General features: G+C 44.1%; 1 protein-coding gene across 1 annotated transcript in view; it reads right to left on the bottom strand.

The window, feature by feature from the left end:
• GREB1 (growth regulating estrogen receptor binding 1) overlaps nucleotides 1–17,080 on the bottom strand; it is a 140,329-nt gene extending 123,249 nt beyond the window's left edge. Inside the window, exon 1 of the mRNA XM_057558147.1 lies at nucleotides 16,850–17,080. Coding sequence (XP_057414130.1) covers nucleotides 16,850–16,963 — 114 coding nt within the window. The 5' untranslated portion in view covers nucleotides 16,964–17,080. The remainder of the gene's footprint in view (nucleotides 1–16,849) is intronic.
• Between the last annotated feature and the right edge of the window lie 3 nt (nucleotides 17,081–17,083).

Here is a 17,083-nt window from a genome sequence, read left to right on the forward strand (position 1 = left end):
GTGTGAGCTCAGTAGTTGTGGCATGCGGGCTGAGTTGCCCTGCCACACATAGGATCTTAGTTCCCTGACCAGGGATCGAACCCTTGTTCCCTGAATTGTAAGGCGGATTCTTTATCACTGGACCACCAGGGAAGTCCCCCCGTTTGTTTGTTTTTTTAAAGAGCTTATGGACCTCTTGTCTACTTTCACAGATTAGTGGTTCTCAAGCTTGGCTGTTCATCAGAATCACCTGGAGGGCTTATTAAAACACAAATTATTGGCAAATCTCCCCCTTCCCAGAGCTTCTGAGTAGGGCTGGGTATGGGGCCTGATAATCTGCATTTTGTGCAAGTTCCCTGGTGATGCCAAAGCTGCTGGTCCAGCAACTACAATTTGAGAACTACCACATTAGACTAAAAGGCAGACCTGAGCTTGAACAAAGTAAAACTTGGAAGGAAGCTCACGGATTACCTAGGCCAAGCTCCTCAGGTGATAGATAGGTGAGCCAGAGAGCCAACCTGCTCAAGGTCAAAGCAGAACAAGGCAGGCAGGTCACTGGCATGTCTGTTACACAGCTTCCCAGCAAGCCCACCTTCCTGAAAACATGCCCTTTTCGGTGGATTCAGAGGTAAACTCATCATCAAAAATCCAAAGGTATGAAATACTGTAATGTCTTGGATTTACTTCAGGGTAATCCAGGAGAGTTGCAGTGTGGGGAGGGAGGAGGAAGAAGAGGCAAAATTGATAAAGTGTTCACAATTGTTGAATTTGAAGTTCAAATTCAACGTTTGAAGTGGAAAACGTTTGAAGTTTTCCACTATAAAAGGGTAATGGGAGTCAGTTGGATCAAGATTTGTCATTGCACATCTCTGAGAGGACCTGGGTTCCCACACAGCCCCTGAAATATACTCCCTCTCCACCAAAGGAATATTTTGAACATCTGTGACGTGCCAAGTCTTGGCTGGCCACTAGAGGGAGTCAAACAAAATTAAGGCACAAATTGCTATCCTCAAGAAGCCCATAATTTGGTGGTATAAAGAAAATGCAAATTATTGTGTTACAGAGACAAATAAATGGCATAAAAGATAATGAAGAAGGGGCTAAGAGACTGAGAGGACTAAGGCAAGGCTGCATCTTTTCCCACTGTATATCCTTGAAGTAAAACTTTTTGTGCCGTTTTCTAAGGGTGGTCAAGTTTCAGAAATGTGTATTACCATCAATCAGTGATGTTTTATCAAAGTGGAAAGAACACCAAAAGCACAAATAAAAGGAAAAGCCCAAGAGTCTGCTAGGGTAGTAGTTAACTTATAGTTTATCCACACAAGAGAATACAAAATTGTAATTTAAAATGACAATATCGCTTTGCGGTTCCAACATGGCGGAGGTGACGGTGGAGATTCTCGGCTCCAACGGGGCTTTCGACAAGGGATTTATCAAAGATGTTCATGAAGACTCCCTCACAGTTGTTTTTGAGAACAACTGGCAACCGGAACGCCAGGTTCCATTTAATGAAGTTAGATTACCACCACCACCTGATATAAAAAATGAAATTAGTGAAGGAGATGAAGTAGAGGTGTATTCAAGAGCAAATGATCAAGAACCATGCGGATGGTGGTTGGCTCAAGTTCGAATGATGAAAGGAGAATTTTATGTCATTGAATGTGCTGCTTGTGATGCCACTTACAATGAAATGGTCCCATTTGAATGACTTCGGCCTGTCAATCAAAATAAAACTGTCAAAAAAAATACCTTCTTTAAATGCACAGTGAATGTTCCCGAGGATTTGAGAGAGGCGTGTGCTAGTGAAAATGCACATAAAGATTTTAAGAAAGCAGTAGGAGCAGGCAGAATTTTTTACCATCCAGAAACCACACAGCTAATGATACTGTCTGCCAGTGAAGCAACTGTGAAGAAGGTAAATATTTTGAATGACATGCATTTGCGAAGTATTCGTACGAAGTTGATGCTTATGTCCAGACATGCAGAGGCCACTAAGCATTTAGAATGCACAAAACAACTTGCAGCAGCTTTTCATGAGGAATTTGTTGTGAGAGAAGATTTGATGGGCCTGGCAATAGGAACACATGGCAGTAACATACAGCAAGCTAGAAAGGTTCCTGGAGTTACAGCTATTGAGCTAGATGAAGATACTGGAACATTTAAAATCTACGGAGAGAGTGCTGATGCTGTAAAAAGGGCTAGAGGTTTTTTTGGAATTTGTGGAGGATTTTATTCAGGTTCCTAGGAATCTTGTAGCGTCAAGGATGGAGTTGCTGCTTGAGCTTCACTGTGCTAACATGGAGGTTGCTTTTACATGCTGCTGCTAGGGCTGCTCAGAGAAGCCATGCATCACGTGAATTCCCTGTCCTACTCCTTTGTTTTTTTTCTTTTTACCTGTTCAGTTGCTGCTGCTTTTAAATTTAGGGTTATTGGGCAAGGAGGTTTGAAAATCCTCTAATAGTGTCTGCTGTATTGATCGGTTTATTGTTGCCATTGTTCCCTTATTTATTCCCCTCCCCCTTTATTTATTCTTCATTGGGAACTGTTCTCTCAAGCATGCAATAGAAGAAACTTACATTTTAACCTCTTTCAACCAAAATTAATTTATTGTGGAAATAGATTGCTGATATAGTATAAAATTTTAATTAATTGAGGATTTGGACTTAACAAATAAGATGTTGCTGTTAACTTAGGATACCTCTATTCCATGAAGTGATAGTTACCTGAACATCTACTTCTGTTACCAGGTAACACGACCCAGTGTTGCTTTGTTACTTTCTGGGTGTATGTTAGCTTTATAGCAAGTGACTTCCTAAGGGGAAGAGCATCTTCATGTGCTCCTTTAACTTTCTCCTCTAATTACTGGATACTCAATAACTGCTATTGGACAGACTTACAAGTTAAGTGTGGAGAAGGTAAATAATTTGAATTTTATGTCATTTTACAGTAGTTCGTATCTAGGAAGACAGCAAACCATATACATGTTGTACGTAGTTGTACAGTTCTGCAGTACTTTAAGAACTTACAGGTGTAAAATGTGATACTTGTTAAATGTCAACTTTTTATTTTGGTGAAGAGAATATTCATTTTAAAAGAATCTTCAAGTCCCAGGTGTCTTTTGAACAAATAGGAGCTTGAAAATAAAAGCCAGATTGATGACTTTGTTAGTTGTTTGAATAATAATATATGTAACATGTCATAAATGTAAACAAATTGATGTGATTAATGCCAAAATAAAAGTTTTCTTTCTACCTTCAAAAAAAAAAACAATATCAATGAAATAATAAGTATATTCATAATACAACTTTTATATTTAAAAGATACAAAATGACATACATTTTATATATATATAATTTTGGCCAATGTTTAGAAGCATATAGAACTTAATTTTAAGACCAGAAAAAACATGCAAAAGTATTAACAGTAATTATATCTGGATCATAGATTTCCAGTTTTCCTTTTTTTTTTTTTTTAACTCTTCTGCAGGTTTTTAAATTTTATGTCACAGATACAACTTCTACAACAGTCTTCCTCATTCTGTTGTTTTTGTTTTTAAGGGCAATTAGCTTTAAAGTACTATAATTTATCTGTATATTCAGAAACTGAACCAAAAAGACAAGCGTGCCCATTAAGCAGTGCACAAACTGCAGAGATTAACTGGAATCTTTTGAAGGGATTAGGGGGCTATGGACCCTCTGGCATGGCCAGATCAGGGCTCCACGAGCTGCCCTCAGCCAGCCCCAATGGTCAGTTACTCCCACAAAAGCCCTACAGGCTTCCTAGGGGAAACAGAACAGAACCACTGAAGCATGCTGGACAGGGAAATGTGGATTATTAAAAGCAAGCTCCTTTTACCCACTTACTGCATGAAGCGTCCATATCACAGCCTTTGTTTAAATGTCCTGGTCCCGCTCATTTATGAGGACTGTGCTTGGGCATGGAACGGGGTGCAGGGGGTCTGCCTCTCTCTTTAAGTTATAGTCGATTTTCTTTTCATTCTGAATGAATGAACCTTTTATCAGCTCTACTTTGAGATTGCCTCTGAACACTCCGGAATCACTAAATAATTCAAATGTTGAATCCACAAACTAGACACGATTTTCTTAAAATGGGGGTTTCTGATGTCAAATAAAATGGTAGTAGTAGAATGAACATCTGTAATGCCGTAGGAGTTCAGGCACTTGCTTACTAAATGAACCAACTTTATACTAAGCATAGAAACCTTTAGACAGGCTCTACATTATAAACTCTCCTATTAAAAATGACAAGACAAAAATACAGATATGAAAGTGTAGCTTCAAATTACCCACCCACTAAGAGAGTACATGTATTGGTGCAAGTGGCTATTTTCACTGATTAAAAACATCTTAAACCACAAATAAGCCATTTGTTAATCAATAACAAGAAAGGCTAGGATGGAATTTCAACTTCAACCTGAACTTACTTCTTATTCTTTGAAGAATACTTGTTCCAAAAAACACTAATTCTAAAAGATACATGCACCCAATGTTCACAGCAGCATTATTTACAACAGCCAAGACACGGAAGCAACCTAAGTGTCCATCAACAGATGAATAGATAAAGAAGATGTGGTATACACACACACACACACACACACACACACACACACACACACACAATGGAGTACTACTCACCCATAAAAAAGAATGAAATTTTGCCATTTGCAGTAACATGGATGGACTTGGAGGGTATTATGCTAAGTGAAATAAGTCAGACAGAGAAAGACAAATACTGTATGATATCACTTATATGTGCTCTAAAAAAATACAACAAACTAGTGAATATAACAAACAAGAAGCAGACTCACAGATACAGAGAACAAACTAGTGGTTACCAGTGGGGAGAGTCGTGGGGGGAGGGGCACAATAGGGGTAGGGGATTAAGAGATACAAACTATTAGGTATAAAATAAGCTACAAGGATATTGTACAACTCAGGGAATATACCCCATATTTTATAATAACTATAAATGCAGTATAACCTTTAAAAATTATGAATCACCACATTGTACACCTGTAACTTATATAATATTGTACATCAACTGTACTTAAATTAAAAAAAAAAAAATTGCTCCAGAATGAACAGCAGACCACCTCATCCACTGCTGTGGGGATGGAAAAGTTACAGATCACAATGCAAACTTTAAATGAACCAGATTTCAGTATGAAAAGACTTGTAGAAACATCTCCTCACCTGTGTTTCATTTAATTGTTTCACATTTTTAATCTGATTTTTGTTTCCTAGAAACAAACTTTCCTGAGCAAACCCAAAAACAGTACTCTCGAAGCAATGGATTGCATACGAGGAATTCTTCAAATCTGCCCAGAGATTTAAGACATTCTAAGACAGGGGTAGGAGTCTAATTGGCCTTTAAAACTTCCAGTAATGTTTTCCTACAAAGTGCTGCAAACCAGGTGACATTAAAACAACGCTTTAGGTAAGATGAAGCTCAGACCCGTCCCAGACCTCCACCTTTCCCCATGTCTAACACGCAGTGTTAATCGGAGAAATTAAAATGCTCTCGCTAGGAATAAAAGTTTTTATCAAGTTAAAATGCACATATTGTTTAAAAGAGATACAAAAAAAATCTTCCAAGTCCTGAGTAACACTTAACTCTATTAAGTTTCTTAAAGAAAAGCTTCAGTATACAAATTAAGTAGTTCCTCTTTTTTTTTTTTTTTGCTGGTCTTCATGACCAGGGATCAAAAGAGGCTTGACAGCAAAATGGCCCAACAGCCTTCTCCATGAATGGCCATCATCGCCTCCACCCCGCCTGGCGCCCTGGCGGCCACACACACACACACACGCACACACACACACACACACACACGCACCTTCTTGGACTTCAGGGAAGCAGCCTTTGTTCCCAAGACCCAAAACTGGGATCCAGCTACTAAGCCTCCTTCTCCCCCGAACCAGCCTTCCCAAGGGTCGGAACCCCTCAGAGACAGTCCCAGGGCGGTTCTGGAAAGAAGCCCCATTTTCTCCCGTGTTCCAAGTGCTGGGGAGTTGGGGCCGCCACCGCCGGCTCCAGCTTCTCTAAACACACAGACATGGACACGCATGCACGCACGCGTGCACACCCTCAAAACAGTGATTATTACCATCATTGTCATTTTTATTAGCTCTCACCTACGGAGCGCTCACCATGTGCCAAGCGCTCAGCGCGCGTTCCAAGTCCATCTAAGTCCAACTCTGCCGGCCCCTCTTTTTCTCTCTCTTTCACACTCACACACACACACTCCCACGCGCGCACGCACACGAGGCAGCGGCACCCACACCCCCAGGCGCCCTCGAGGCTGAACCCCGACACTTCCGTAGCCTCCCGGCGGGTCCCAACCTCAAAGGTACCCACGTCCGCCCGCGCGCTCCCCGGGCCGCGCTTCCCCGCGCGCTGCGCTGCGAGACGTTCCCCCGGCGCGCCCGGCGGCCGCTCCTACCTCGGCCCTTTGTCCTCGCGCCGCCGCGGCCCCGCTCCGGTGCGCCCGCCGCCGTCGGAGGGCCGGCCCAGCCGCCTGCGCGCTCACTCCCCCAGCTCCCGGGCTCAGCCGGCCGGGGGGCGCGCGGCAAAGCCCGGATCTGCGGAGCGCGGAGCGCGGCCCGCGCCCGGGACTGACCCCTGACCCCGGCCGCCCCCTGGAGTCCGCTTCTCCGGGTCTTCCGGCCGACCGCGGAGAAGGGCCGGCGGTGGGCTCGGCCGACCCGGGACCCCGCTGGGAAAGGGTCGCGGCGAGGGCGGCGCCGGGGCCGGACCGGGCGGCGTCGGGCGAGGGGAGGAGGCTCGAGGGCCGGAGCCGAGCCCCGCGCCCGCCCGCCGGCCTGGGTTTTCGCGCCGCGTGCCCGGTCCCCTCGCCCTGCCCCTGCGCCCCCCTCGCCAAAGTCCGACCTCCTCACCCGAAGGGCGCGGCACCGGGCTCGGGGCGCCGCCTGCTCTCGGGAAACGTCGCTCTCTTCTCTGATCTCCCCGAGGGATTCCTCCCCCAGCTTGCCCGTCCCGCCCCCCGGCACACCTCCCCACCTTCCCGCAAGGCCACGCGGGGAGCCCCTCCAGCCAACGGAGACTCAGCGGGGGAGGGAGTCTGGACAGACGTTGGAAGAACCCTCGGAGAACAGAGGTCATTTTGTCGCTTGGGACGCAGACGCCCAGAGGGGACAAGGCAGGTCTGCGAGGCAGCAGGAGCGCAGCCCAGGCTTCCCGAAGGCTCCACGCCAAGGGCCCCGGAACGCCCACCCCTGGACGCACGGGCTGAGCCCTGTGGAGGGCCGCGTCGGCGGGGCGCCCTTCTCCGGCCCCCAGAGACCGGCTCAAGCAAGGGGGGATAGGGGGACCCGGGTCCCCAGCAGCCGGGGTCGGCCAGTGGCCCACCAGGGAGCCTGTCTGAGGCCAGCAGAGGAGAAAGATTCTGGAACGGTGGGCACCTGCGGGGGGAACCCAGCCAACTCTCCCTGGCCCCGGTGTCGGGAAGAATCCGTGAGGAACGGAACGAACCAAAGAATCTCCGATAAATCTTTGCAGACCTCGCAGGAGGCTGGTGCAGAGCTAGACCGAGCAAGCAGTAAGCACAGGGCAGGAGTATTTCTTTTTTTTTAAGCAAGAGAGGAGCCCTTGTGATTTCAGGAACCTGCGAGGCGCAGAGCTGGAATCGGGCGACCAGCCCGGCACCCTCACCGCCACTCACCCCCATGACTCGCATTGTGGCCTTGGGCCAGTCTGACAGTGTCCTTGAGGATGGGGGAGACAGTCACAGTTGAGTGAGCTGGGCGGTTAAATGAGGAAATGAGGGAATGAGGGCCTGGCCCCCAGCAAGTGCCACCACACAACAGGTCCTGGGTAAAAATGTTGCCTGAATCAATCTCCGTAGATTTCCTGTACTCTGATTGGCAGTACCATCATTTTCCTTTTCTTATAATGAAATATTTGAAACGCACACAAGAGACAGTAACGTCACGAGCCCCTCTCTGTGTGCCCAAGAACCAGCCAATCCTAACCTCTTGCCACACTTACTTCGGATATTCACGTAAGAAATAAATATCACCATACAGTTAAAGCCCCCAGACAGCCCTCCCTGATCCCAATTCTTCCCCCACCACCGCCTTCCCAACCCCCAGTACTTTCCTAAAACATCCCATCAGTGTTTTCATACTATTAGTACATATGCATGTGTTCATGTTACTACATATGCCTGAGTTGAACTATAGCATGTTTTCCAATTTTACCACTTTCTGTGTGTTATCATATTCTGTGTTTTGTTCTGTAACCCAGTCATTTGTTTTATGTTGTTTTGCTCAATATGATGTTTGTAAGAGCGATCTCATCATACATATAGCCCTAGGTTATTCATTTTAACTGCTAAATAGTATTCCATTGTACGAACGGCACAACTTGTACAGACATCCTTCTGTTGATGGACCTTTGAGTTGATCTGTTTTTCATGATTAGAAACAAGACCGCACTGAACATTCTTGACTGCATTTGTGTTTCTAGGGAATACACAGTTTTTCAACCATTCCAGTAAACACATGTACAGAATAGCTGTGTTGAATTCACATTTACCAATACGTTGGTTCTATGGTTTAGATTAGTTACTGCAATTGCTAAACCAATAATCACGGTACTTACTTTTTTTTCCCTTACATTTTGACAGCTTACACTTTATCAAGCAAATAAAATCCTACAGAACAGGGTCAGCAAACTTTTTCTTAAAGGTTTAAAAGAAATATTTTAGGCTTTGCCAGCCAAGAGGCAAAACCACACTATTCGATTATAAAAGTACTTGTATAATCATTTAAAGTATGAATGTATAACCATTTATATTAAAGTATAAATATTTTTAAAAATATGAAAACCATTCTTACCTCATGGGCCATAAAAAAGGATACTCCCCCCACCTCCAAAAAAAAAACTAGATAACTGAACAGATTTGGCCCATGGGCCATAGTTAGCCTGCCTAACCCCCGTTGTATGAAAGACATTCCAAAAATTAATTCCTTTCCTTGAAACCCAACATTAAAAAGGAAGTCACTTTTAATAAAGGCAAAAATATAATTTGATTCACCAGACGAATCAAAGTGAATATGTGGTTCCTGCTAGGGAAACATTCTTAGGAAGCTGTCCCATGCCTTAGCTAATTGATACAGTGACTTTGGGGAAACCATTTAATCCCATTTTTTAATCTATAATAAATTTTAGAAATGCACAGACTCCTATCAACTGAGAATTAATAAGACAAGAAATGAAATTCAGTGAAAAAGTTGTGGGGCTTCCCTGGTGGCGCAGTGGTTGAGAATCTGCCTGCTAATGCGGGGGACACGGGTTCGAGTCCTGGTCTGGGAAGATCCCACATGCCGCGGAGCGGCTGGGCCCGTGAGCCACAACTACTGAGCCTGCGCGTCTGGAGCCTGTGCTCCGCAACGGGAGAGGCCGCGATAGTGAGAGGCCCGCGCACAGCGATGAAGAGTGGCCCCCACTTGGCACAACTGGAGAAAGCCCTCGCACAGAAACGAAGACCCAACATAGCCATAAATTAAACATAAATAAATAAATAAAAATTAAAAAAAAAAAAAGTTGTATGGTATTTTCCTGCTTGATGAATCATCGCTCTGCTCCTAGTTCATTGATTTAAATACCGGCACGCAAATACGAATGATCAGCTTTTTTCTTCCTGAACTGAACCTGACCCACTCATTTTATGTCTTTAGTGAACTTGAACCAAAACTTGAAAAAGTAATTTCAAGATATTTTCTTAAATGAGGGGAATCAAGCTAGTTTAAAATGTTGTTGACAAATATGGGACTGAACTAAAAACTGTGGTGGCCAACCTCAGACCTACAAAGGAGCTGTCAATCTCTAAGTTCATTCAGTAAGCAGGGTTCGCAGGGGCCATGGGGTCAGGAAGGCAATTAGACACGGCTTCTGGGCACATTTGTTTCTTTGACCAGCATTATCCTAAAGAATCACACGCATGTACTTCTCCTCACACGCTTACACACACACATTCTTCTCTCCTTCTCACATACACATCCTCACACATACGTCCCCCCCTTACACGTCTAGGCATGTGCTGCGCACACGTATTCCTTACACACATATCTGCCTCCTTAAATGCACACACACTTCAAACATACATGTGACTCTTCTTTACATACATACACGTTTCCTTCTCACACGTTTCTCTCCACTGACAGAGAAACACCGAATGTCTCTCTCTCTCTCTCACACACACACTCACACACACACCTTGTCACGCAAACATTTCTCCCCTTGGTACATACATTCTGCTTACACCCATATTTCTGTTTCTTGCAAATCCAACTCTTCTCATACCTTTTTCTTTCTAACATACACACGTTTTCACATGACTACACCCAGACACAAACTCATCCTCTCACGCACTTTCATTTTTACGTATACTTGTTTATCTCGTCACACATACCAGTAGATACGCCATCTCCTTCCTTTGTGCCTGAGCAAAACAGCTTACTCTTTTCACATCCATCACAGCGCCCAATTAAAATGCGGTAGAGTGGAATCGGCTGAAGCCTTTAAAAGCTCCCATTTGTGCGTGTCAAGCAGTGTAGAGTCATTTGTTATCAGCGTACCACTTGTTTCTATGTGAGACGGTTTCTGAATGGCTTAAGGGTACTTCGTTTATTCGCTTATAATAAATATCTCTAAACTATAACCCAGTTTCTGTTATTAGCTATCACTTTCTGTGGAGGAAATGTTTCTCTAGCCTAGTAAATGCTTAAACCCAGCTTACTTAAATTCTCCCAGAATGTGAGTGGGTAGGTATATTGGTTTGCTCAGGCTGCCATAACAAAGCACCACAGGCTGGTGGGCTTAAACAACAGAAATGTATCGTCCATAGTTCTGGAGGCTAGAAGCCCCAGATCAAGGCGTCAGTGGGTTGGTTCCTTCTGAAGGCTGCGAGGGAAGGATCTGTCTGTCCCAGGCCTTTCTCTTCGACTTGCATGCCTGTCTTCTCCCTGTCTCTTCACATCCTCTTCCCTCTCTGTGTGTCAGTGTCCAAAATTTCCTTTCTTATAAAGACACCAGTCATACTGGATTAGGGCCCACCTCAGCGACCTCATTTTAGTTTGACTGCCTCTGTAGAGACCCTCTCCCCAAATAAGGTCACATTCTGAGGTGCTGGGGGTTGGAACTTCAATGTATGAATGTGGAAGGAGGCAGGGATGGGGAACACAAAGCAACCCCTAACGGTAGGACTTGACTTGTTTCTACAGGTGGTTCAGACCAGAGATACTAAACTTCACCTGGATCACTAATACATCTGAGGCCTACATGTGCCACATCCTCGTTTGAAACCTTAAATTCAACTCCAACTGCATTCCACTCGACTTCACTCCACCTCCGTATCACCAGGAATATTGACCACCCCAAATTCAGCGGCCCTACTCAATGCGCTCCCTAAGGTGAAACTGCTCCACCTGGTGGAGAGTCAAGATGCTACACTTCAGCAAACGGTAAGTGGGCTTGTAACCCGGCTGCCAGCATCATATCGTCTGGTATCAAATATTAGATAAACAAAGGAAAGAGTGAGAGGGGCAAAACAAATTTGGTGCAACTGATGTATCTCCTGGGGGTAGTGCGTGGGAGGTGAACATTTAAGTAGGACACATTTAACAATCAGTAACACGTTAGCAAACAAACTAAATTGTGCTTGTATAGAATTCAAGTGGAATAAAATGATGCAGTTCAACTTTAAAGGCCAAGTGAAAATTGATTTATCATATTTTCCCCACCTTGCTAAAGGGGAGGTAAATTGATTCAACTTCTTTGAAGGATAATTTGACAATATCTATTAAAGTCACCTCTGGCCTCGTAATTCACTGCTAGCCACTTATTTTTTAGATATACGCATACCTGGGTGAAAGGTAGGCTGAATGAGATTGTTCTATGTTTGGTGCTGTTTATGGTTGCAAAATATTGGAAATAACCCAAGTGTCCAGACTTGGAGAGGGCATGGGTGATTTATGGTACATACACACAATGCAATACTGTGTAGACATAAAAAAAAGTGAGAAAAACTTTTATTACACTGTTAGGGAACAATCTGCAAGATATTTTGCTAGGTTAAAAAAAAATCGAGTAATAGTATGATTATTAGTGTGCAAACAAGGGTGGGGGAAATAACATAGAGGACTATTTGTGCATAAAATATCTCTGCAAGAATCCATACAAAACCAGTGCAATGTGAGCTTCAAAGAGAGGACTTTAGACTTCACTGCTGAGAGACAAGCGTGGGAGGGACATTTTTCACTGTTTACTCTGGTACCTTTTGTATTTTGAGCCATATAAATGAACCTCTTCAAAAAATTAACAGTTTTCTTGCTTAATTTTCATTGTCCAAAATTTCTCAGAGGTCTAATGATATTTTTGTACTGTTGGTATCAGAAGTCTGAAACCAACGTGGTTATCCTCCAATATTGGGCAACTTTCTTTTCTTTTAGGGGAAGGTATTATAATTTATCTTTTTCATTATAAAAATAATGTGTAACTACCTAACAAAGAAAACAAAAGGTTTCAAGTTTGCTGATTATAAGTCTTCTTTCCACACAATTAATACAAATGGATTTTATAATAGCACAATTAATAACACAATAACACAATTAATAAAATGGATTTTCTTTTCCCAAAATGAAACTAACGTAAACCTACAATATTTAAGAAATACTAAGAACATTAGTATCATTCATCATAAAATTCAGTCAGAGGAAAAATAAAAGTTGCTAAACGTATCAATCATCTGATAATGCTGAATTAAAACAAAATCCAGCATAAGGTGTGCTTCAAAGATTTAAGACAAACTATTACCTCTATAATTTGGGTTGTCATGTTTTGCTTTAGAATTTACATTTCGAAGTCAACATAGTAAAGAGTTTATTTTTTTTCAAATGCTATTTATTTATAATGTAATGTGTCTATGGATGGTGAAAGGTTACTGGGGGCATCAGTCCAGGTTGTGGGGCTCATTAGACAACACGTGGGAAGGAGGCTGGGGCGCTAGCCTCATCTGGGAGTTCAGAGAAGCCTTTCTGGCGGGGGGCGGGGGAATGTGCAAAATAAGGATGAGGCATCTGCTAGGGGAGGTGTCAAAGGGTTAACGTCCTAGCAAAGAAAACAAGATGTGAGAAGACTCAGCAGTGAGGGAAAGCTTTTGAGGAATTGAATGAAGATTAATGTGACTGAGAGAAAGTGATGCATCCAATGGCTCTGGTAAGGTGGTAGGGGCCCCTGCGTGCCCGGGACCCAGCCCCTGCCCTCCCTCCAGAAGTGTGATGCGGCAGACAGCCAGGCAGGCAAGTGACCAGTGCCCAGGGGAAACTACTAACCTCGAGCATAATACAGACAAAGTACACTGACAGCTTTTAAGCAGAGGAGTGATGAGATCAGACCCACGCTTTAGAAAGATTTCTCCTGCAATGAAAGGTCAACAGCCACCCCCCAAAAGGCAGTTGTTTAATTTGACAGTGATAGTATAGAGTCCCTTGTAAATGGCAGGACAGGCGAATGAATTAGGAAGCAGTTAAAATAGTCCAGGAACAATGACAATGAGGGCAGTCGTGGGGCAGTGGGAATCAGGAGGAGGGAAGGGCTGAAACCCTTTGGGGGGCTGGAACTGACAAGCCCCTGTGCCCATCCTCCCTCCCCTTTGTGGCTTCCTCATTGGAGTTCACCCAGGCGTATAGCAATAGCTCATCTTTCCCACAGCTCTTTTTTGACAGGCTTTCATGGGGATTTGCCCTTGTGGGTGTATTTAACTGCAGGCTTACTTTTTTGTTTCCTTTTCTGAAGCAGGAGGCAAATACTGTTGCTAAGTGGAGAGACTGAATCCGTGCATCTGGACCAATGACAACTTTCGTGGGCTAGCATCTTCTTGGGAGCTCTCAGGAAAGCTTGTCAAGTTCTGAACAAAACCTCAGAACAAAGAGTCAGCCGCCCGGCTCTTTGTTCCATTTGATGTCATTTTAGAACCATTTTTAGTCACTGGGTTAGGGAGCTTTGAGACTTGGTTAGAAACAGCCCCTGTGAAGCTAGGAAGTTTGTGTTACCACTGAAGATGGATTCAATGCACCAGGGACTTGACGTCCATTGTCTCTAATACAGCAGAATTGCAGGTATGTTTACCCTCAGTTTACAAACAGAGAAACTGAGGATCCTAAGGGTTAAGATGCTTGCCCGTGAGGCTAATAAGGACTCGCTCCAGTCCAGGTTTGTCTGTTCCTTCCTGCATGCCACCGCTCCTCTTTCTGCATCCTTCCATCTCTACGACACTCCTTTCCCGCCAAGTGTTTGTCCTTGCGCCTCATCACCTTCCTACAAAGGGTACTGACCTAGAGAGTAAAAGACCAGAATTTGGATTGCAGCTCTGCTAGAAACCATCTTTTTATTATTATTATTAATGAAGACTGTTTAAATTCTATAGTGCTTTACAATTTTCAAAAGTTTCACACACATGATTTCCTCTAGTCCCATAATAACCCTTTTTTTAATCCTCTACCCCTATACTGCCCCTCCCCTCTCCCCACTGGTAGCCGCTAGTTTGTTCTCCGTATCTGAGTCTGCTTCTTGTTTGTTATATGCACTAGTTTGCTGTATTTTTTAGATTCCACATATAACTGATATCATACAGTATTTGTCTTTCTCTTTCTGACTTACTTCACTTAGTATGATAATCTTGAGGTCCATCTATGTTGCTGCAAATGGCAATATTTCATTATTTTTATGGCTGAGTAGTATTCCATTGTGCATGTGTGTGTGTGTATATATATATATACATGGACATATCCATGGCATCTTCTTTATCTATTCATCTGTTGATGGACACTTAGGTTGCTTCCATACCTTAACAATTGTAAATAAAACTGCTCTGAACATTGGGGTGCTTGTACCTTTTTGAATGTGTTGTCATTTTTTTCAGATATATTACCCAGGAGTGGAATTGCTGGGTCATATTTACTGAGTGCCTGGTATGTCTACCAAATCTCCACTTCTACCATCTCCCCTGACCCTCAGCAGATGACCTTGCCTTCAACAGAGCATGAACTCCTTCAGCTTCCTGCTAAAAACACCTTATAAGGTTGTCTGCCTCTGTCCTCGCACTTTCCTCCCGTCACCGCGGAGCTGGGGCCCTCCTCTTGTTTCCAATTTCCTCCTCCCCTGGAGCTCTGTATCGAATCCCTGACAGCATTCTCAGGGTTATCCCCTTTCTTTGTTGCATCTTCAAGCTTTCCCTTTCTACTAGCTCCTTCTCATCAACATTAAAAAACTTAGGTCTCTGCTATCTTAAAAAAGTAAAAGGGGGGGGGGGTGGTGGAAAGGAAGGAAACAAAGTAGGAAAGAAAGAATAAAAGAGAAAAGAGAAGGAATGAAGGGAGGGAGGGAGGGAGGAAGAAGGAAGGAAGGAAGGGAGGAAAGAAGGGAGGGAGGGAAGAAGAAGGAAGGAAGGAAAGAAGGAAGGAAGGAAGGGAGGAAGGAAGGAAGGAAAGAAGGAAGGAACGAAGGGAGGAAAGAAGGGAGGGAGGGAGGAAGGAAGGAAAGAAGGAAGGAAGGGAGGAAAGAAGGGAGGGAGGGAGGGAGGAAGGAAGGAAAGAAGGAAGGAAGGGAGGAAAGAAGGGAGGGAGGGAGGAAGAAGGAAGGAAGGAAGGGAGGGAGGGAGGAAAGAAGGAAGGAGGGGAGGGAGGAAGGAAGGAAGGAAAGAAGGAAGGGAGGAAAGAAGGGAGGGAGGGAGGAAAAAGGAAGGGAGGGAAGAAAGGCAGAAAACAACCCAGCCATTTCTGGTCTCCAGAGCTTGCCTTCTCAGGGGACTCTGGTTGGTAAAGGTGTCACTTAACCACTCTGGGAAATTCTCCATTCTGCAACATAATCCAATCTTTTAGAGACTTCTCCTAGATTATCCTTTACTTCAAGTTATTCGTTTAGCAAACACTTATGGGGCACTTACTATTTGTCAGGAACTGTGCTAGATGCTGGAGATCACAGATTAAAGAATGCCTCTGACCTCAAGAAATTTCTAGTCTAGTGGGAACCCACCTTCCACCTTATGCTGGGTAGAAGCTCTTGGTCTACAGCTCAGTAGCTGCCCTCCACCCTGCACTTATCACATGGTATTATCTTTTTATATCAAACACGTGCTACTCCCAGTTCTAAGTAGGCTACATTCATTAATTCATTTAATCCTCACAACAATCTTATGAGGTAAGTAGTCATTAGTCCCATTTAACAGATGAGGAAACTGAGGCACGGAGCGATTAAGCAGCTTGCTTCAGGTCTTGTAAACTTCTAAGTAGGGGGAGCCAAGATCTGAAAACAGACCGTCTGGCTCCAGCTTTATTTTTTATTTTATTTTATTTTATCTTATTTTATTTTATTTATTTGGCATTTAAACTCCCCCTTTTATTACCTGCTTAGTGGATTTTTGGCACACGTAACCTTTGTTATTGAAACGCTCTCCTTTCTTTTCATTTTTTAACTTTAGTTGATTTACGATGTTGTGTTAATTACTGCTGTACAGCAAAGTGGCTCCCGCTTTAAATGTTCCTTTACTTATCTGTCTCCTCCACCGGAATCTGAGACTATGCCAAATTCAAACGAATATCTCCTGTGCGCACCACGATTTCTGACACCTAGGGAATCAATAGTTTATTCCTCAAATGAAAAGAAGGAAGAAAAGGTAAAGGAGGAAAGATGCATGTAAGTAAACAATTCCACGACGGTTTGGTTACCAACATTTACTAAGCATCAGCACTGGGCAAGGGCCTGAGACGTGCGGAGGGCCTCAAGCGTAAATTAACATCCCTGCGAGCTCAGAACTTTCAGTTATTAGTACCTTTAGTGTCGAGAATTCCGAGGCGACCACTGCGTTGTCCCGGCTGCCTCCTTCCTCTCGCCCCGCTCCCTTCGTCTGCAATTCCTGCTCCACGTCTTCCTTTTCCTTCGCCATCCTTTCCGTGGACTCCGCTCTCCGGGATTTCCCGGGCTCCGGCCTTCGGGAGCGGGTCTGTGTTTGAGAGCGCTTCGGCCGCGCCGGGCATGCGCACTGGGGGCGGCGCAGTGCGCATGC

The sequence above is a fragment of the Balaenoptera acutorostrata genome, chromosome 12 (assembly GCF_949987535.1).
Source record: "Balaenoptera acutorostrata chromosome 12, mBalAcu1.1, whole genome shotgun sequence".
NCBI classification, from domain to species: domain Eukaryota; kingdom Metazoa; phylum Chordata; class Mammalia; order Artiodactyla; family Balaenopteridae; genus Balaenoptera; species Balaenoptera acutorostrata.